The sequence below is a fragment of the Nyctereutes procyonoides genome, unplaced genomic scaffold (assembly GCF_905146905.1).
Source record: "Nyctereutes procyonoides isolate TBG_1078 unplaced genomic scaffold, NYPRO_anot_genome, whole genome shotgun sequence".
Classification (NCBI taxonomy): Eukaryota; Metazoa; Chordata; class Mammalia; order Carnivora; family Canidae; genus Nyctereutes; species Nyctereutes procyonoides.
The window spans coordinates 62,430,010-62,453,125 of NW_026575051.1; the positions used below are offsets into that span (position 1 = coordinate 62,430,010).

The window sequence follows — 23,116 nt, forward strand, 5'->3', positions numbered from 1 at the left end:
GGATAAGCTAGTCATTGCTTGATAATGTCAAGAATTTCACTATCTGGATCAATTTGTAATGCATATTGGTTATAAGAACTATTCTGCTAGCAGATCTGGAGCCAAATGACTCAAGGATCAGTTCTCATGAATTCTTGCCCAGTTACAGTATTTCATTATCAGTCTGTGCTAGACTTCTTTCAGAAACGATGAAGAATTTGTGAAGTTAATCAGGGCTTAAATTAAGAATCTGTTATGGGGGGGGTGGGGATACAGCGAAGGATACTTTGTGAGTAAAACAGATTGAGTGTTAATGTGGTAGTTACTCATAGTCATCAGAATGACTTAAAGTGTGTTGCACATGTAAGTTCCCCCCCAAAACCACCAGGAGTTTAGTAAATATAGTTGTTTTGAACTTTTTTAATCCTACTCACTGACGAAAGGGAAGATTAAACAAGATCTTAACCTGTGTGATAGTTTGATACTTTTTGCTATCTATGGTCATGTGACTTTTTTTTTGGTATCTGTAGCATCGCTATCATAATTTACAAACCACGATTAAGAGAAAAATAAGTCGTTAAATAAAACATGCAAAACAGTCCTCGGGTTTAGGACTGATTGAGGTCTCTTTAAAACAATTAAACTGCTGTTCATAAGTACCAAAATTTGGGGACTGTATTAGAAGGCTCCGGTCAGGAAATGACCTATAAACATTTGTCTTAATCCGCAGTTGAGTTGATTTTAAGAAAAAGAAAGTGGGGAATTCACAGATGAAACAATTTAGAAGTAGGTAAGACTGTCGATTATGAGAGGGACATTTGCAAAATTTTGGTCAGCTAGAGAGTTTTCTTGATTTGACAGTTTTTAGTGGAATCTTACTTCCTTTTAAAATTCTGTACATCCACAAATGCCCAGAGTTTTAATGTTTAAACGCTTAGAACCTAACCTGTACCTAATTTCCTTGCTCTTTCAAGGGGCTGTATTATCTTTTCAAATAAGTGCTGTTTTTGATGAGCCGCAAGGGGAAAAAAAGAATTTGCAGCTGGCCACTTGGAACAATGAAAATTCCTTACATTAGATAAACTTAAGATTGATGCATATGAACACGTGGGAGTGTATATAATATGGACTCACACTGGTTTGCCCGCTGTGTACATGTGCACCGTGTTGTAGTTCTCCGACACAATGACTCTATGAAGTCGCTGGCCATAGTGCTGAACCAAGACAGCCATATTGGTCACTGCTGAATCTAAGTGAAAACTGTACACAGAAATTGTGTAGAGGTTCAATTGCATCCTCACTGCAGGAAATACATACGTTATATCTCATACTTGCCGTCTTACATATTCTTCTTACCCAGCCGCATTGAAATGAACCAGGAATTGTGATAGAGAAATCGTATTTCTTAGACATACTGATTTACTGTATAAAATTGATTTCGAATAATGTCAGTAAAATCAGTGGGATCAATGCTTGAGGTTTTTTCCTTCCTTTGAAAGCTGCTACTTGCAGACGAAGACCAGATTTTACAACCGATTTAAGCGACCAGTGAGTTCGCTCAAAAACTACACTTAGAGTTGTTACCGCTGTAAGTTTGAGTAGGAACTTGATCTTTGCATTTTTATTCGTTATTATATTCCGGCGCTATGAAAATCGACTTGACAGCATGTGATTATTGAAAATAATAAAGTTAGAAACTACTCGTGAACTAAATTCTACTTAGAACACAAGCAATTTCTAGGTAAAGAGAAAAATATGAATCTTGAAATTATGATCTTGATTTAGCACTGTGAGGAAATTTTCTATTGTCTGAAGCAGGATAAACACCAGGCTGTCATTGCTTACGGTATTACTGAGTTCTACATTCTGTGAAACGAACAATGGTGTGAAACCATTATAGAAATTACCTGAAGAGGAATGTTGTAATACATTTAGTATTTCAGTAAAAACTACTATTTTAGGCATAGAACTTTGACAGTATTTTCCTAAAAATAGACTGGGTTGATATGCAGGATCATCAAATTAAGGGTCAAAGGTGACAAACCAGGACAAAGGGCATGCAGCTCATTTTCAAGCAATCAGTTTCTAGTTTTTTCATGGCTGAACAAAAGCTTAATTATATAGAAAAAAGGAGTTAGTGTTGAATGACCAGTTCTAATGGTGGAAAAACATGTTTTAAATTTGCTACATATTTCGAATCACCATTTTTTATTTGGGAATGCAAGAGCCAAAATGCTGCTTTTATATCTTTCAAACAATTCTTTTATGTAACATATTCTTCAGACTCTACAAAAACATTTTAAGTAAAATATTCTATACCGTATAGGCTAAAAACAGACTTTACTTTTTTTGTAGTTTTGAAATTTTGGAAAGAAATCTGTGAACCATGTTTTATCTTTTTGCATTAGTCTCTTAGTATAATCTTCTCTACTAGTTAAAATTCTGTTATTTTTATCTAGTAATATATTTATTACACCATTAGATCACTGGCAGTGATGTAAGGGTGAGCAGCCTCTAAAACATTTCTTGATGTTAAATGTTTATTGAAAGGAGTTCAATGCACTGACACTTCTCATTTAGTTGTTAATCTCTTGTGATATGAATTTTTAACCATTAATGTTGTATATTAAAGTTTAAAAATGTATTATCAAATAAAATTGTTTTAACTTTGTAATTAACTAGAAGTGTTCGGATTTATTTAGTCATTTTTGTTTGTCATTTCAAGAAGCTACTCTAAGGTTTTCATCTTACAGTTAATGGTGGGCCTTCACAGTATGCGTGATTAGCTTCATTAAGACAGGAATTTTGCCATTATTTTGACTCTTTATTCTAAAACCACTCTTGTTTTTATTTTCTTTTATTCAGTGTAACCCTGACAGCTATGACTTATTATACAAAACTATTGTTTCTTACGGTGAAAAATACAGTTTGCATTGGCAGAAACAGCTGCTGTACCTTAATTGTGCTACAACATTCACATTCAAGTTAAAGAATTGTTTACCAGTTAACATTTGTGCCATAGTCAGTACCTTTAAGCGATCTTGATGGCTTGTCGGTCAAATTAAATTATTTGTTGAAGTTTTTTATTTTCTAGGATAAAATATTTTTATTACAGTATTTGACAAGAATGCTAGGGCTGCTCCTGTATTACATGAAGCCAATCCAGTTGCAGTTTGTGAAATGGTTGAGAAAGTTAAATTCACCTCTGTATTTCAGCTGTATTACAAATATTAACCTCTAAGGTTAAGTGTTTACATAATATATTATAAGTAATATAAAATAATGTATTATAATTTACTTCATAAATATAAAAATACAATTTTAAAATGTTTTCTGAAAGCAATATAAATTTTTTTTCCTCCTCTTAAGATAATGTTCTAAATATTTTAGTAAATGTGAGTTTTCCTGTGTTAACATTCCAATACCTATGGTTTTTCGAATGTGTAAAGTTACATGTAATTATTTGTTTTACTATAGATTATTTTAAGTTTTCTGTATCTGTGTGTAGATGAGAATATAGCCTTTTTAGTTTTATCTGAAATTATAGTAGGATGTTCAGTTAAATTACAAAATGACTTATCCTGATTTTACTTAGGCAGCATTTGAATTTATCTATTGACTTAATTTGCAAAAAAAAAAAAAAAAATTATAGGGGAGTGTTTTAATACATATGACCATTCCTTTAAAGGACAGAGTAAGAAAACATTTTCATAAAGCACACACATTCACTTTAATATTGAACTTCTACATCTAATATTTTGTTTCACATGTATATATGTTATATTTAAGTTGCAACAAATGTAATAAGTATCCTGCTTTAGGTTTTACTCTGGTGTTTGTATAGAGTGTTTGTTATATGATCATAAATAGTTATTTTTTAAAGCCTTTTCTTCTAAATATCCTAAGAAGGAAGAGTCACACTGTTGCTTCTTTTGCTTTCCAAAGAATGTATTAAGTTTAATGATAATTGAGACATATTGTAAATAGACAAATTTTTGTTATAAACCATAAAGTGAACATTTTATTTAGTAGACTATAATATATTTTACACTTAACATAATTTTGGAAGATACTGATAATTGGAGAAATAAGATTTATTATTTTAGATTTCTTTTTAAATGTTGAGAAATTGTAGTGATGGGAATAAGTAATGAAATAATTTTCATTTTCTTATACATTTTCAATGTATTTTATTGCTAATTTGTTTTTCACCAACTTAAATTTTGTCTTTTTACAAGTAAAAACTAACATGATGTAAATTGAATTCAAATAAAATTGTGAGTAATATGTAATAGCATTTATATTTATTACTCCTCAAGTCTTTGGGCTTAAGAATTTGGCTGTTTTTAAATAAATTTCAGTGTATAGTATAGAATAGTAGCCATTTTCTTTTCCTTTTTTTTTTTTTTTTTTTACCACTTTCTTTTTCATTGAATAGTTACAGTAGTGGGTTAACAACAGCATGTAAAATACTTGAGAAGAATATTGTTACGTATTTTAACAGGAGGAAATTTGAAATCTAAGAATGTGAATAGTATTTATAAATTAAGGAATTTTATAATAATGAGTGTATATTTAAAATAAAATTATTGAAATCACTTGACATATATATATCACAATAGCAGTGGTCAAATGATTAATTGCCTGTCACATTCTCTTTTATGAAAAGATGGTTTTAAGAAAATTTTGTATACAAGTCCATTTAATTCATAAAAGCTATCCTAAGAATAGTCAGCCAGGATTCAGAAATTCATTAAGTCATTTGTTTGTTAAAAAATATGTATCAAACACTAATGAATGCCAGGATTACAATGATGACCTGAATATACACAATCCCCTCCACCCCTCAGCACCATAGAGCATAGCATCAAGTTGGGACAGGGAACATTTTCATGGGCTATTATGTCAATTACAGTTCAGTATTACGTGGTAGAAGCATTGTATTCAGTATGGAACAATAAGAAAAAGAGATCTAATTAGAGATTTAGATGATTAACAGAAATTATTGTGGTGAACATATTTTAGGATATCACAGTTTTAATTAGATTTTTGTTTTCTAAAATTTACCAAAAACTATACTATCAAATGAAAATACCCATATATAAAATTACAAAAAGCTGTTTTGGGAGCATTCATACATTTAAAGGCTTATTTTTTTATTGTTATTTCATACCAAAAAACAGTCACCTGTAGTAAAGATATGAACATTTAATATTTATTTCGTTCCTAAAATAGTTATTCAGGAAAAACTGGATGGATGGATTTTAATATCCATAGTTAAATTTAATTCTATTTTTTAAACCTACTCTTGTTTTTGAAAAGTTTTAAACCATTACTTAACATCAGTGAAATAATTCCATCTTACTTTTTCTTTGAAAGGGATGATAATATTAAAACTCAGGAACCGGGATCCCTGGGTGGCGCAGCGGTTTAGCGCCTGCCTTTGGCCCAGGGCACGATCCTGGAGATCGGGGATCGAATCCCACGTCGGGCTTCCGGGGCATGGAGCCTGCTTCTCCTCTGCCTGTGTCTCTGCCTCTCTCTCTCTCTCTGTGTGTGACTATCATAAATAAATAAAAAAAAAAATTAAAAAAAAAAAAAAAAAAAATAAAACTCAGGAACCAAAAAACATATGGCAAGTTTGTACAGTAAAAAATCTGAACATCTTTATCACTCAAATTTATAGTATTATTTAGCTAACTTTTTACACCATTTGGTTTTCACTTTAATAAGTCTACCATTTATAATAATTAAAATAATTATTTGACAAGTTTTGACAAATCCCTACTGTTTTTACACATTTTTTGAATATGTTGGTTTGAGCTTTTCTGTAACTATAAGCACATAGAGAAGATTCAGCATAAACTGTGGGCTCCTGGAATAGGAAAACATGAGCTAGGGTTTTGTTGAAATTTATGTACAATATTTAAATATACTCCCACTTAAACCAAATGTACAAAATCAAACAATACAGGTTCAATGTAAAGGAAAACTATTTCAATAAGTTTTATTAATGAATTTTGTTAACTTTAGGGTCTGTCATTGTCTTCTGTCTTTTGGCTGTAAACACAGGATAACTGAAGGATTTAATGTACAGAGGTTCACGTGCCTATTGTTCACATTCTTCCTCTATTCTTTTCAAATCTTACCCAGTGGGATTGTCATCCTTTGTAAGAAGAATCTTGGGTCAACATTCAGTAGAACTCTGCCCTTGGAAAAGCCTCCATATCATTTTAAGAAGAAAATTAGATTGCAACTTAAAGAATTTACACATGATAGTTTATTTTTTCATGAGTTGATGTAGTAGATGTAGTATGTAAAACTTAGTTAAGGGAAGAAAGACAACCCTGGGTGGTAGCAGGTGAGTGGATGCATGTTCAAACAAATCTGTTTTCCAAACCTCAATAACTCTAAACCCAGGGGGGGAAAAAAAAAGATAACTCAGTGGTCAGCAGGAGTTTCTCTTCCAATTGCTATACTTCGTTAGTGTGTAACCTCTTTATTTCAAGTTACTGTGTCTTGACATCTGCCAGTGGATATATATTAGAAATCTCAGTACTTACCCATATTTTTGAAACAATTGTTTTTGCTTTTTTAAAATGTAAATTATCTTAGATATTTTTAGTTAAGTATACCTAATGGTTAAGTGTATTACTATTATTCTTTTCTAACAAAGTATGTGAATATAATGGACCCCCTATGAATGATGTAGTATCACAGTTAGATTCTCATGATTTATCTTCTAAAGTATACCTGAAGCGAACAGTCAAATAAGATCATCAATAAAATATTGTAAATTGGGTTGGTTTTTAACTGTGGCTTAAAAATGGGATTTTTGAATTAATAGTGTGAAACATTAAAAAAAAATTGAATCTGTTGTTTGTGAAATTGGGTCATGAACAATTAAGAGTTATCTTAGTGGTCTTGTCCAGTATGTTTTTTAAACTCGTGTCCTTAAATAGGAATGAAAGGCAAGTTTATGCCAATTGGTTATGTGATTTTGCTGGGTGAGTCTTAAATTCTTAAAAAGAAGTTTACAGGTCACCTCACAGAGTCAAACACCTAGGCATTTTATTGCTTTCTAATAAGCCATTAAACTGAAGAAGAGGCAATTAAATAGGCAATTAATGTAGAACTGACTTGAGCTCTCTGATTTTAGGTTCTTCAGAAGACGATGAGGTCATTCAACCAGGTTTCATCAGCCCCAGGTTAGTCTTTACTTTTTTTTCCAATTAAATATTTAACTTGACTAAGGTTTTAAAAAATTCCTGGAAGCATATAAGAAAACTTGACAGCCCTCAGGAATTCTCCACTTTGGCAAGATAGGTACTATATCCTACTGTTCTCCAGATGATTTCATCTATAAACTGATATTCCCACCAGAATTGCCTGGATGAAATATTCTAGTTCCTTTTCCTTCTGATTTTAGCAGTATTGGATTTTATGATTTCCTTTTCCATTACTCAGGCAAGACAGATAAGATATATATTTAAATGCTTGTGGAGATTTGTGGTTTGTTCATTTTTGTGACTCCCATATCAAAGCAGGAACTCACAGATACCTGTTGAATTAATTTAAGGATGACACTTGGTGCTATTTCCAAATATTTTACCATAACATAAAGAGCAGAGTTTATCAAACATTTTTCGGGGATCCAGGACATTTTCTTAATATAGGAAGCTCCATTTATTTTGCTTTTCATGAATATGTGTGAAATTTGTTCCTCATTGTACTGCAAAAATAACTTTTTAACAATTTAAACCTGGATTTTAAAAATATATATATCCCTTTACTTATTTAGTTGTGCCGTAAAAAACAGACTTTGGTGTATAAATATATTCTTGTATTACTGAAATTAACTGAAAACACTTCAGTAACAATTCTACTTGATAATAATGTAGTATTTTGGCCTCTGCTCTGCTGAATTTAGTGTCTTGGGTCTACTTTTGATTAATACTATTTTGGAAACACACTTAAGAGCTATAATATAACAAAGTTGATGAACATTAATAAGTTCAAATAAAGAGCTGTTATTCTGTTATTAAGCTTATTAGGTATAGAATTGTAGGTAGCAAGAGGAAGTAGTAGGGATCAAATTTTTAATGAGGAAGCCGCTGATATGCTCTGCTGTTTGGCACTTTTCTCTAGAATGAATCCTTTGACGCGGAGGTGACGCTCTTAATGAGTATCATGAAAAAGAAGATTCTGAAAAGTTGTTAAAATATTTTAATTTACCAATGAGTTGCCCCTTAATATTGATTATGATTTTCTCTGGTGGCAGATTGGAGGCAGTCCAGGAACCTTTTTCTTTTCTGTTGGGAAATAATGTTAACACCAATGTGTTAAGTGACTGCAATAAAGTTTCATGTCTGTGTTTCCTTGTGATTAAAAAAGGGTTGACCAGGAGAGGTTCCACTTTGAAGAAAGAAAGTTTGTTTTCAGAGATTACATTTAAGCTGAAAAACTTGAACATTGACTGGTTCAGTCTTCTCACTTTGCAGAGGAGGAAACTGAGACCCAGAAGCTCAGTGATTAGTCTAAGGGCATAAGGTCATTAAATGGGACCAGAACTCTGGCCTCCAGTTTCTTTCTTTCCTGTTTCTTTTTTTTTTTTTTTTTAAGTTTTATTTATTTTAAGTAATCTCTATACCTAATGTGGGGCTCGAACTCCTGACTCCTAGATCAAGAGTCCCATGCTCTACCAAACCAAGCCAACCAGGCCCCCCTGGTTTTCAGTATTTAGTTCTTTTTTTCTCCACAGATTTGCTTCCCATACAGGCATCTTCAAAGCCTTAAGATTTCTTCTCACTTGCCTAATCTTTAACTCCTGCCCTCTTCTTTTCCTTCCCATTTTTCTACTTGTCCTCTATTCCCAGATAAAGCCAAGATGAAGATGTTAAAAGAAATAACTGGGAAACAGTTCACACTGTTATTTCAGCTTATTTCTTTAGATGAGATTAAGTTTTAAAGAATAAACTTTCATTCTTTACTTTGGGAGACAGGGAAAGACTTGTGTGCTTTACATTATTTAATGTAATTTTTACAGACTGAAAATATTCACTGTAAAAATATCTTTAAATTATGAAGAATACATGTTCAAGTAGTACAAGTGAAAAATATGACTAATTTTTCAGATACAACATGACACTTTTTGTGCTATTTTGGGCACAAACTTAGGCTATTACTAAATGATTTTTCAAACCTATTGCTTTTCAAGTTAAAATCACTTAAGGAAGTATTGAATACAATTCAGAAAATATTTGGGAGGAGTAATAACAAAATTTATATTTCTCCTTTTCATTGGGGGAAAAGTATGTTAATAGAATTTTTTTTGTATCCCAGTTTTTTTTTTTAAAAAGAAAGTTTCTACAAAGTGGTGGTCTTAACGCCCCTTCTCTGAATTAATTGTGTTTGCTTTAAATACTTTGCTGAAACAGAAGTGACCAAAAGGAAAGAAAGTTGTTTTTGAAATAGGAAGGCAATTGGTCTAAAAAACTTAAACTTTTATGCAAATCGTTTCCTGTTTTTCCATAATTTAAGTATACCTGGGAAAATGTGTAAAGATATTTAAGGAAAAAGACTTTAAGAGATTTTTACAGCTGCGTAAAAATTCTCCAAGTGGAACGATTGTGTTTAAGCCAGAGCATTTTGCTTCCAGATAAGGAAATTAAATGAGAACGGAATTTTGCTTTTTGGAAACAAAAACACAATACCCCCCCAATTCTGAAGTGCCTCTACTCTAAGACCGGCGCACCCAGGCGAGTACTCTTTCATTTGACTCCGTATTCTAAGAATTTCAAGAAAAGTTCTTTGCCAGTAGTTTGCTGAAACGCAGTGAGTGGGAGGGCTCGGGAGCAGGGAGCAGGGAGCAGCTCGCCCGCAGCTCGCCCGACGTGCGGGTCCGCAGCCCAAGGGCGGGGAGGCGCCCCCCGGGGCTCCAGAGCCGGTTCCCTAAGATCGCCCCCGGCCGCCCCTCCACCCCCTTCCCCCGCAGGAGTCTTGCCCTGAGCCTCCAAAGGCGCATGGCCACGTTTTCCTGGCTTCCCGAAAGGACGGCGCCAGGGTTGTCTGAAGACGGCTCCCTTCTAGGTTTGGCCCTCGGGGGGAACGGGGGGTGGGGGGGGCAGGCTCCGGGGTTCGGACTCCTCCCCTCCCTGGACGTCGCTGCCCTCGGAGGGATGCGGGCATCCCGCGCCGGACCAGCCGCCCCCCGGAAAGGGACCAAATGATAAGTGCTGTGCATCTGGAAGTGCAGCAGAAGTAGTTAGTAGATGGGGCACATGTTGCCTCCCTAGTGGTGAAGGCAAGGGGTTCTTTTGTTCGGTGTTCTTGGGGCCAAAACGACAAAATTCAAAAGCCCCTTATTAGGGAGGAAGCACCAGCCTCCTTGGAAAGGTTTGGCTTCTGGAGACGGTTCGGTGATGAGAGGAATAAAGGGAAAGGTGACTGCGGGGGAGACCGGGAGAGGAAGTCGCTGGGGCGGGAGGTGGAGGGAAAGGGCGGGCCCGCGGGCCTGGGGGGCCTGGGGGGGCGGGGGCCGGGGCGCCCGGGGCGCAGACCTCGGCCTCCCAGCCGGGAGGGGAGCGCGGCCGGCGGGCGGGCGGGGCGGCTGGGGGCGCTGGGGGCGCTGGCCACCCCGCGCTGTGCGGCCCCTCCTCCCAGTTTTAAGGAGAACCGGAGCATTGTTTCTGCTGGGATGGAAGTCACTCCTTGGCGATGCTTGACCGCAGCGACGGCGGCGCCCCCTGCACCTACCCTGCGCTCCTCCAAGGCTGGGGGGTTTGTTTTTAAGAAGGGAAATAACGACCGATAAGCTGCGTGCTTCGTTTTTCTGAAATGAAGAAATCTTAGATTGTGATGACCAAGGGGCCGAGGAGAGGTGAATTCCTTAATTTCTCTCCCTAGTGCCTTGATGATGCCTCGTGACTCCTTGAACTCATTTTTGAAACATTTGGAAAGAACGATGATAAATCAAGCTACTAAAAACGTTTGGCTCCCCCCCCCCCACCACAGAACATGCGTTTTGAGTCAAGCACAGGTCTTTCTGGCACTAAAAACAAGTAGGAAATGAGAAAAAAATTAAAACCAGAAGACTTGAGGAAGGTGACAAATTGGAAAGCATTCTAGGAGATTCATAGGACTATTTTATGTGAAAGAAGCACTCTAAGGGCTTAAAGAGATTATGGGCAGTTTTATAAAAGGATCTTAGGCTCAAAAGACTGCGGGGGAGGTAGGCAGAAAAGACGAGTCTATTTAAACGACAGTGCCACATCCCCGAAATAGTGATATTTTCTGTCTCATTATGTCCCCTTCCTCCACTTCTCTCCCTTCCAGTCGCCTCCCCTCCTCCTCTCTTACTCTTTCCTCTCCCCTTCTCAACCTCTGTCCGTCCCCCCCATCCCCCCCCAGGTATGTAAATGTATTTGCCTTAAATTCTTTGTGAATGAATGTTAGAGGATTTCTCAGAGTTCCCAGTTGGAAAAAACCCTTCTACACAACTTGAAAGGCTGATGTCCCTCTCAGGAAATGAATGAGTCGATAACCCCTGACACCAGTGACCAGTCCAGTGAACCCTACCTTAATTCCACTAATACTGGAGGCCCCCAATCAGGCAAGACTGTGAATCTCATAACCACACACCGTTCAATGTGGTTCAGTTATGGTATTTCACACTTTTCACATACATATATTTGTAGGTTTGACTTTCATCAGATTCAACAATCAACAGGGGTTCAGAATCCACCTATATTTGTTGTTTCTGATTTAATGATGAAACTGTTTTCTAATTGAAAATAAACCTCCAGATAAAATATTGTTTACCATGAATGTGTGTTTATGACAAAACTAGACTATACTGGTCTGTGAATTTTACGACAATTACTTTCATATAAATAATAGCACTTACCCTCAGTTTCCATGAATACTTTTTCAGATTATTTTTCTGTTATCAGGTGTTGATTTTCTTTCAGATGTTTGTTTTTTTTTTTAAATCAGATGTTGGTTTTAAAAAGTAATTCTTTAGCATAGAAAACATATCACTTAGTGTTTTTCTGTTTCACAGTATCTGAAATGTTTCACCTGAAATGCCACTATTAAAGTTACTCCATTACAGATCAGTGTAATCAGTTGATTTCCACGATTAAAATAATGCCTAAAAATGTTTTGTTAGCAAAGAATTTTTTTGAGCGCTTTTGTTACACTTGCGAAATCATTTGGATTTGCACACTTTTGCTTTCCTCCCTACCAGCTGAAACATGGCTATTCTCCCCAAAGTAAATAAAATGAGAAAGCTTTGCCTCCTTTCCTGGGGAACAACAAAAGAAATAAACACGAAAAATCTTTCCAAATTGATCAGTTTTGATTGATGCCTTTTACCACAAACAGCCGAAAAGAACATATTTACACACACCCATTTATTTCGGTTCTGAACCAATTAGCATTAGTTTATATTTAGTTATTTAGTATGGGGACAAAGTGTAAATAGGTGCCTCTGTAGGTCTTCAAAAGCTTTTAGATTCAGAATCCCCACATTTTAGTTTGTGTGAAACAGGAGTGTAGCCGCGTTCCGAGAGGCGGGGAGGGGGATTGCGGGTACCGTGGGGGTGGGGGAGGGTCGCCTCGTAGCTCTGCCGAAGGGAAGTGGTATCTGTACAGTTTCTCCGTAAACTGCTTGTTTAAGAAAATGGGGGGCGGGGTGGGGGAAAGAGTGGTGGGGCGTTTTAAGGTTTCCGAGGAACGGGTTCTATTTTGTGTTTTAAAGGAAGCGAAGCACGGATCTAGTTGATCCATAATATTCCTTGTAGTGTTCGATGAGGTCGGTGATATTGGCGTCCGCATCTAGTAATCAACGACCATTTGCATCCATTTGAAAGGTAAAGGGTGAGCACTTCGAAACTGGGGCCAGGCCGGAGCAGGAGAAGGGACGGTAGGAGCCCAGTCCGTTATTAGATGTTCGTTTATTGGGCTCTTCTGTCCATTGGCAGTGCACTTCTTAAATGTCAGGGTCCAATCAATATGGTACGAATTCACCTTTTTTCTCCCACTTGCCCCTCTTTCCCCTCCCCCCCACGGCTGCCTCTTCTCCCCCCACCTCTTTCTCCCGCTGGCGGCTCCTCTTCACCTCCCCTGCCCGGCGCTCCCCTCCCCTCCCCCTCCCCCTCCCCCCTCCCCGCCCTACGTCGTCTCTCGCTCTTGGGGAACAATCGCCACTGATTGAGGTCCACTCTACGTTCGGCTGGAAAACTGGGCTGTTATTTAGGAAGTCATTAATCACATCTCCTCCCCCGGAAAGAGATGGCGGAGAAACCTGTGAATGTTACAATTCCCCCTTGAAAAACGTTCCGAAATGATAAACCTAAACATGATTTTGAGTACACGAAGGTGCTAGCGGAATTTCTTTCTTTCTTTAAAATTTTTTTTTTTAATTTCCTCCCCCCCCACCCCCATAGGATCTTATTTTAAATTCGAAAAAAAATTTCAGGGCACGATCAGGTAATTGTGTGCTTCCGTCTTACGGTAGGTCTATGTCACAACTATGCAAAGTTTCAGGGAGATGGAATCAGTTTTAATTAGATCGTTTGCAAATCGCATATTTTCCTCTAAGATTTGAATTAAATATGAAATTTGCACCCCAGGCAGGTTTACTGCTATGGAGCAGCTGACTTCTTAGGGGAGGAAAAAAAAAAAAAAACCAGAAAAGAAAAGAAAAAAAAAAGCAAGCGTAACATTGGTTCCTTTATTTAAATGGCTTTTCCCCCCCTAAACGAGATTATTTAGACAGGCTTGTGTGTAAGGCACGCGTGTGCACATATATGACTGTGCCGGGTTTTTTGTTTTTTTTTTTTTTTCCTAAATCGACGATTCACAGAGACCCTCCATTGTGTTTAAGGAAAAAGCACGAAATCAGCATTCTGATTTATCGTAAAGGAGCGTCCCAAATTGTCTTTAAGATACCATGTTTGAGTTTTTCGTGTTCATTCATAAATTATTTTGATGTCAGCCTAGATGAAATGGCGATTGGTTATCTCTTCCTCTTGCCAGCCCCTTAAGGATCCGAGGTGAAATTAGTAGCAAGAAAGCATGTAATTGACAAAGTCACGTGGCTCAGGGGGCCAGAAACTGGAGAGAGAAGAGGAAAAAAAAAAAAAATCAAAAGAGGGAAAGCACATTAGACCATGCGAGCTAAATTTGTGATCGCACAAAATCAAGATGTTAGATTGATGCAGAAGATCACTCCGATCCAAAGGGAAAGTTTTCATCTCACGAGTTTGGAGCAGAGGGCCCGTGGGGCAACATGGCCGAAGGTTAATTTTCTTTTCTATTGTTTTACTGTGATTTTTCTCTCTTCCTTTCTCTCCCCCCACCTCCCCCTCTCCCACCCTTCTTTGCCCGTCCCCCCCCTCCCTTCCCCTTTTACCCCAATACTGGGCATTACCCCCGCTCCCCATCGCGCAATGGGGCTTTCTGCAACCTATTGTTACAGATCTCCAAAAATGTTTTGTACCGCCCACACTGATTCACAACTTGAAAAGCTTTCAGGGGGCTATTGTTTGAATTGTTTGAGTGTGATTAAGCGCAGTTTCAGTTAGTGAGCCCAAGAAAACTTTTATACACCTGCCCCCTCCCCCATCCCACCCCAACTTTAATTGAAAGTTATTGGGGGGGGGAGGGGAATGCACATTGCAAATAAGCCTGGGTTCGCCTGCTGCCGCATGTGCATTAACTAGTTCTAACCATCTTCACGATTTCTCTCTCCTCCTCGCGCCCCCAGGAGAGCATAGTTTGGCTGAGAATTTTCTCTTTGTAAGTGGGATCAGCGTTTACAGCAGCAATATGCAAGTAAAGTACCGCAGGCTGTGCTGTAAAAATGTGGCTGAAAAATGGAGTTAAGTGAAAAAAGTACACGTATGTACAGAAAAGTGGAAGTTGATGCGATCGATAGAACAGTGTGTGCCTCCCCCCCCCCCCCCCCCGCTTCCCTCTTTAACCCTTTCATTTTAAATATTTTCTATGGAAGAAGATAAACCATTCACTTGAGTTTTCTATTTCCTTCCCCCACGCCCCGGTCAGTTTTTTTTTTTTTTCCTTTCAATGAACAGTTTGGAAATACAGACTGACTTTTCTTTTTTCTTTTCTTTTCTTCTTTTTTTGTGTGTGTCCTGTTCTACTCAGGCGGGGCAAGCAAAGGTGGTGAAGAGCCCGGGAAGCTGCCGGAACAGACAGAGGAGGAATCCCAGATTTTGCACGGAACTGGCCACTGTAAGTGGTTCAATGTGCGAATGGGATTTGGATTCATCTCCATGATAAACCGAGAAGGAAGCCCCTTGGATATTCCAGTCGATGTGTTTGTACACCAAGTAAGCCAAACTTCTTTTCCCCTCCTCCTCCTCTTCTTCTTCTTCTTCTTCTTCTTCTTCTTCTTTTTTTTTTTGGCCCCCATGTGCAGGAGTTGGTCAGCAGTTTTGTCAATGGACATACACTAAAAGAGAAAAACCTTCCTTAGCAATCCTGAGTTAATCTGGTTTTTAGGGTAGGTGTAGGGTCCCCTTACTGGGTATCTTTTCCTAAACAGAAAAAAGAGATCTCTTTGAAATTTCCCTGCCCTGCCGGGAGTGCTGCTTGTGACTCTATTAGCAAGTTCCTCCTCTTTATTCGACAGCAAAATTGCAGTAGTGTAGCTTCCGGTGTTCTCGGTTACAATATGCTCTGTCGCCTATGCCTAGTGAAGGAGTGGGGCAATGAATGAAGACGCAGTGGTCATTTTAAGTTTTTTTTTTTTTTTTAATTGCTAGTATAAGAGATCTATGGGTCTCCTTATTTGAGGTTTCTTTAGTCACGGTAGCTTACCCTATTACTTCATTTCTGCCTCCCAGGCATTTCATTTCATCTTCATTTGTAGATTCAAGAAAAAAAAAATTGGATTTTACAGTAAAATAAAATAGAGCACTGTTGGCCTACTATGGATTTGAAGAAATGCCAAGAGAAGATGTTTGCTAATCAAACCTTTTAGAAATGTGCTCCCTTTTAGGGCATAGGTCCAAGGACACTGTCTCTTTAAGAAACCAAACTCAAAAAAACATGTGGCCAGCTGTGGCTCCAGTTTGTGTGTTTAAAATGTTCCAGTCTGCTACTTTGGGTAAATTTCCACCATTGCTTATATTGTGTTGTAATTTTTTGAGTTGCTTAAACACCAAACAGAATGTCAATTGCTTGTCATTTTCAGAATTTTAACCCACAAACAAGTAAATTAATACCTTTTGCATTTTCACTCCTTTCTATTGCTTACCATAGTTAAAAAAAAAATTTACGATTTGCGAGTTTGATTATTTCATTGAAAGAAGTTGATTCTCTGTAAGGAATTCTTCGGAGTAAAACGAATTAAGACCAAAGATTTATTTTGGCTTGACATTTAGGTTTAAAAAATGGAATGAATGGCTACCAATACTACAGGTTGATTGACAGATACAGGCAGGAAATGCTTAGCATATTTGCATGAAAAGTCTGTATTTTATTTGATACCGTGTTGCATGTTCCTGATAATATTTACAACCTCCTTTACTCCCTAAGGAATATCATCTTCAAATGAAGTATATAAACAATAGAAACATATGAAACCATTCTGTTTTGATCTGTTGTCCTGTGGTGGTTGGTTGCTTCCTGACCTTACTGTGTGGTGTATGTTTTCCTTTCCTAAGGGCCTGGCCATCATTATTGGCTGTTTACATGTGGAAGGATCAGCATAATCTGTGAATTGAAACAGGGTTTAAATACATAAATAGAAGTCCATAGACAGGCTACTGGATTTTATGCCTCCTACTTGATACTGCAAAATGAACCTACGTTTTCTGCTTTTTTCCTCCCTAGACTGAATGATTGAAATCTTTGACAAATCCATTTTCTCTCAGGCTCTGGCTTTCCCCACTTTGAACCTTCTGTAGGTTGTTAAATTGTTCTTTACGATCTCATAAATTTGTTTTATAGATGAATGAAAAAAAATAGCCCTTTTCTTCTTTGATCACACCTTGTTATAATTTGGTTTCCTGTGTTTACCTTTTAATACATTCAAATATTAGACATTTTATTAACCAGTATTAATGTTTAGAACCCCAAGACATCCAAATTTAAGCCATTTAATGGTTATATGTTGGTAAACATAAATATATCCACTGCATTATAAAATAGTATATTGCTGGAAAAGTTTTATTTACAGATAGTGAGTAATTTCTAGAGTATAAATGTTGATTATTAATATTAAACTTGCTTTACTCTTCTGCTACAAATTGTCTACTAATAAAACAGTATTAAAATGATGTATGAGCGAAAAATTCTCATAAAGTGTGTATATTTGTATTCTTACATTATTAGGGAGAAGTATGTAAAAAAGTCGATAAAACTTAAGTATTAGCATCTTTGTGATATGAAAAATCAGGACAATGATATTCTTTAAATTAAAATTAGAAAGTGATATTTCAGGGAATTTTTTTGGTGACTACAGTATTTGTTTTTTGAAGTATATCTCACTTTTTTCCTTAGGGAAAAATTACATAGATTTCAGTTGCTTTATTTTTTTTTCTTCCTGATTTTGATGCCTTAGTAGAGGAGTTTCTCTTATACTGAGACTCACATAATTTGCATATAAATCATATGAATCATTGTTTTGAACGAGTCAGGAATTCTACTACAGATTTTAGCCAGGCAATTGCAAGTAATAATTAGATGGTCATAAATGATGTGTGCAGGTATCATGTCAGCATCACTTACACAGGTTGTAATTCAGGATCATTAAACACAAGTTTTTAAAATACTTTTTAAATTATTATTTTACTGCTATTTTTAGTGTATGAGAATTTTTGAAAGCATACTATATTTAATGTAAATTCAAATTAGATTTTCCCCCATTATGTCTGTATACTATTTTGTTATGAAAGAATAAGCATTGTAGATAATTAGGAAGATTAAATATTCAACTGGACCAGTATCTACTCATTTTTTTTTTTTACTCATTATTTTAAATACATGGGATGGTTTTTTTGTTTTCCGTTTTTTGTTTTTTTGAGTCTTAAGAAGTACATGTGTCATTAAATTTTTTTTTAAAGTAATATGAAACATTTTTAATAGTATATATTTGGGGAAATAAAAAAATAATTTTAGTTGAACATAATATTTAAAAATTTATGCCATGGCTACCAGTATTATTTTTCTTTAAAAAATATCAAAAAAAAATATCGACTACATATATACTTCAATGATAAGTAAAGTATGTAAGAATAAATAGGAATAGCAAAAAAATCTTGACTGCAAATAACTTCACATCAAGAGCAATTTAGTTGCTATGAAACGAAGAGAATATATGCATTTTTTTTTTTAAAACAGCTGTGTATTCATAGTTACGTAATTCTATTTAAAATTTGTTGGCAAGAATACAAACTTTCTTGTAATCTCTGGAATGTCACCACCTCCTCAAAAATAAATGAATTTAGGTGCTGTACCTTTCCTATCTCATTGATAAATGCAATGAGATTCTGTTATTTGAAGATGGTATATGACCGTGGGTGGTTTTCATATGACTTCCTAATATTAACTTGTGATATAAATGATCACATGATTATGGGTTGGTAATGAATATATGTATTCTGACACATGTTAATATGGAAACTTGATAGCGTTTAATAATAGTTTTAAAAACTTGCAAGAATATATAGATACTGTATTTTTGAGCTTTGTTATAGCTTGTTGTTTTTGAGTTGTTCCTTAAAGCATTTAATAACTAAAATTGGATAATTTTGATGATGATTTAATTTGTTGAATAGGATACATTTGTAGGAATTCCTTACATTTGAGAGTCCAGTGCAAAGCACAGAGATTTGTCTCTCAATTGAAGTAAGAATATAATAGATTGTTAATACAGTTTTCTAAGTGTAGGTTGCTACTAAGGTGATTTCACCAGTTAGAGTACAATTATTTTATAAGTGCTAATAATTAATACTTCTTTTAGTTTATTGTTACTGATAAGATAAAAGTTAAAAACATGTTAGATTGTGGTATAATGTGTTTAAACTACCTGGAAAGGTCTCTTGCAACCTTTTGAAATATAAACTTTGACAGAACTTAAATATTTAATGATAGTTTAGATGAGTCACATAGAAATTGAAGTTAGATGTTTTGGAGAAAGGCAATGTTACCCAATAACTACCTATTGATGTTTATTATCATTTAAGTTTTTCTTTACATAAATTTTGAAATTTATTTCCAAGTCATTTCCTCACCCAGTGAGATAAACTAAACTTTATTTTATTGGGGTGGGGGGCATAGAATCCATTCTCCTTATTTTCCTCTCTTCAGCTCATTTGCATAATAATATTTTCTTTGCTTGTTCAGTTCTGTATCTGGAATTCTTTACCATCAGTGGTACAAAGAATTTTTAATATAAATATGCCATTTATTTCACTATTTACGTAAGAATTCTTTTCCAAAGAGTAAGAACAATTTCAAAATGACTGTAAATTTAGGTACCATTACTTGATAGGCATAAGTATTTATTAATAATTTGGTTTTGAATTCTTAACTTACATTTCAAGTATTGATGTTTTCTCCTTATGCTCTTTATTTTTGGTTTATACTTTGATTTTAATGGAAAACACAAATATCCATATTATAATTTTATATATTTTATGTTCCTTTTATTTGCTCAGAAAACATATCAAAGCAACATATCAAGTAGAAGACATAAGAATAATTACTGTTACTGAGATAAATTTAAAGCATTTTTATTAATGGTATAGGATATGAAAACATTTGGAGATGAACAGTTTTTAAATATATGAACATTTTATGTATTATACACAGTTCAATTGATGTAGTAGAGAGTTCATGTCTTAGTGATTATTATGCATTTTATGGAAACAGACTTACTCTAGTATGTTCATGTTTAAGGATTTTTTTCATAATATTTCATCATCAATTTATTAACCATCTTTGTTTTTATCATAATTTAGCATATTTTCCATTTTTTCACATGGAGAATAGTTGTGATTATTATTCTTGGAGCTGTTGAAAATATGTTTCAAAAATTATTTAAACAAATCAAAGTCTTAGAAATAAAAAAAATATGGTCATGTAACAATTATAGCTCATTTGTTAGTGAGTTATACATTATAATATTTTGAAAATGGCTCCTAAAGTTACCAAGATTTCAAGATGACTTGCCTAGCTGACCAATTTGGAAGAATCCCAAATGAAATGTGTTAAAGTCTTTAATCATAAAAACACACGTAAAGACATTTAAATAAAAATTTTATGACTTATTATTATCTTAAAAGATAATAGATATTTTCCTTCTGATTTTCAAATGCCTGGTTCATTTTCAAGACCCATTTTTTTGTTTACTTCTAAAAAGATATTTTTATTCTAATTCAGTTTAAACATGAAGTGTGAATTGGGCACATATTTAAGATAGTCTTCCTCATATTAAATACTATTGATGAATACCAACTATACTTCAGTAAAAATGAATCAAGATTATTGTCATAAGTTTTAAGTATGTTCCTCTTATTTTTTCATTCTATTTTTAAAGACTATTCATAAAAAATGAAGGCAATAAATCAAATAATTGTTTTTTAAACAAATATGTGAGAGACTACTTACAAGTATTTAGCATGGCAACTTTAACCTACCTTTACTGAATCTTAGAGTTCTTGGATTTCATATGTTAAAGACTTCTTTCTTGCCTCTATTCAACATCCTAGATAAAAAGTAAGATCGTTTTTTTTTGCAAATTTTGTTGCTTTTGGGCAGCAATGAAGCCTGATTATTTAAACTTGCCAGAATTCTTTCTGCTCAGAAATTACATGGATATTGCAGTTAGTTTTGTGTATCTTAACTGAGTAGTCCTTGTGGTTTTGTTGATTAACCTAAAAGTTACTAGTTAAAAATATGGTGTGCTGTGTTTTTTATTTCCAATCAAAGTATAATCTAAACAAAGTGAGGGATTTCTGATTAATTAAACTGAAAATATATTGCTTTAAATATGATATTTCTTTGATTTGATTTGGAACTACACATGAAATAGTTACTATTATCAATTCTTTATATCTTGATATAATTCTCACTGAATTTTAAGTGACAAGAAATTCAGCTTGTTCAATATATAGGTAATGGCATTGTAACATACACAGTCCATAAGAAACTTCTATGGTTTATATTCTTCTCTAAAATAATGTGATTATAACATTTTCTAATATCAAGACAGTAACATACTTAAGAAAATACATTTTCAGTAAAATACACTGCAGATCAGTGGGGTACATTTAGAAATTATCTTTTAATGAGTACTTCTATCAAATAAGTAACAAAAGTACTTGTTACATTGCATTTTGATACATGAGGATTGATTTTATTTTCTATCTAGCAACAAAATGGAAATTTATCTGAAAATGAAAGCCTTCTCCACCCAGTTTCTAAATATTTGGCAATTTGGAAATGCTGTGTAACCTAAGATTTACAGATAATTGATATATTTAATTTTATCTTTTTTTTTATAATCAGCGGCAAATTGGAGTCATTAATACCTAACTATTCCAGGTGTTGTATAAATCGTGTACCAAGTGTGTGTTTAATAAATAAACTAAAATGTTAAACTAGTCCTTACCACAATAAAAATCACAGATAAGTTGTTTTCAGTGGCATATATTCATGGTAGAAAATTAAGTTGGTACCTTTTTTAATGTGCCCTCCTTAAAATTGGGCACAATGTGCTGTATAATGTTAATAGCTTAATTTCCCTTACAGTGAAATACAAAGCATTTAATTATAATTTTATGGCATGTAATATTGCTTAATATCATTTAAAATATCAGGATATAAATCAAGACTTGGAAGTGATTAGTTACACTGGTTGTTTTAATAGTTTGTTTTATCATTAGATTCCGTTGTATATATCCAGTTTGTGTATTCTTTAGTATAAGTGAAGGAATAAATACTATTTTAAATAGATCTGCTGTGATAATTTAATACCTCTTTGTCTATTACAAATTATTTAATCCTTGTGAGATACTGTACAGTAGTATAGCTTCTGGTCAAATAGATCAGTATTCAAATCCCAATTTATTGATTGTAGGGGAAATGAGTTACCTTGTGTCTCAGGGTCCCATAAAGGGAGGGGACAAAACAATAACCATTTTTGTATAGGGTTATTATGAGGGTTAAATGTTACTAAACATGTAAAGCATTTAACACTGAGCCTGGGATATAGTAAGGGCTCAGTGATGTTTGTTGTACATGGTTACTATTCCTAAGAAGTAGTAGTCTGGTAGACTAAGGGGTAGAGCATCGGAAATGAAGTTTTGGATTTGGCTCCACCACTTGGTGGTTTTCTTACCTTTGGCTAGTCACTTCCTCCAAGCTTCAGTGTTCCCATGGGTGAAATGTGTTCAATCATATCTTTTCTCCCTATTTTTCGGGGCTAGGGTAAGAGTTCATGGAGGTAGTATACATGAAAATAATTTTAAGAATGTAACAATACCAGGTTTTAGTTCTAATCTTTATTTAGACCACTGTATTTTTATTAATACTCTCACCATATAACTCGTCAGAATTTTTAAAAGATAAGTAAGCTCATCTCATTTATTTTTTGGCCTTGTCTGCTTTTCTTGAGGTATAATTTATATAGAATAAAATTCACCAAATTAAAGCATACTGTTAGCTGAGTTTTGACAAATTATGTAACTACCACCACAGTCATGATACAGAACACTTCATCACCCCCAAAAAGTTCCCTTGTGTCCATTTGTAGTCATTCACCCTTGAAGACAAGAGGTTTAGTTGTTCTATATGATTATTGATATGTCATAGTAACTGGTTAACTGACGTGGCTCTTTTTAACTTTGTCACCTTAGACATAAGCTACAACTCAGTATCCTTTATTAGATACACTCCACACTTATTTTAATGTTTTCTTTTGTTCCTCTTTATAGTTATTTCTGCTTGCCTTTTCACTTGTAGTTTCTGTGTTTGTAAAAGTAAAATTAATTAATATACATTTCACTGCTCTTCCGTCATTTCATTTATCCTTATGATACTTTTTCATGCAGTATAAACTCATTGCTTACATAAAGGGCATATTAGGCTTATTGATGCATTT

General features: G+C 34.8%; 1 protein-coding gene across 2 annotated transcripts in view; it reads left to right on the forward strand.

Moving 5' to 3' along the window:
• The first annotated feature begins 7,153 nt into the window (after window positions 1–7,153).
• LIN28B (lin-28 homolog B) overlaps window positions 7,154–23,116 on the forward strand; it is a 123,712-nt gene continuing 107,749 nt past the window's right edge. The window contains exons 1-2 of one of the 2 annotated variants that reach the window (XM_055329589.1): window positions 7,154–7,187; window positions 15,151–15,335. In XM_055329589.1, the coding sequence (XP_055185564.1) occupies window positions 7,154–7,187; window positions 15,151–15,335 (219 nt within the window). Of the gene's footprint in view, window positions 7,188–14,272; window positions 14,283–15,150; window positions 15,336–23,116 lie in introns of those variants that run through there. The other variant, XM_055329590.1, reaches the window with a different exon arrangement.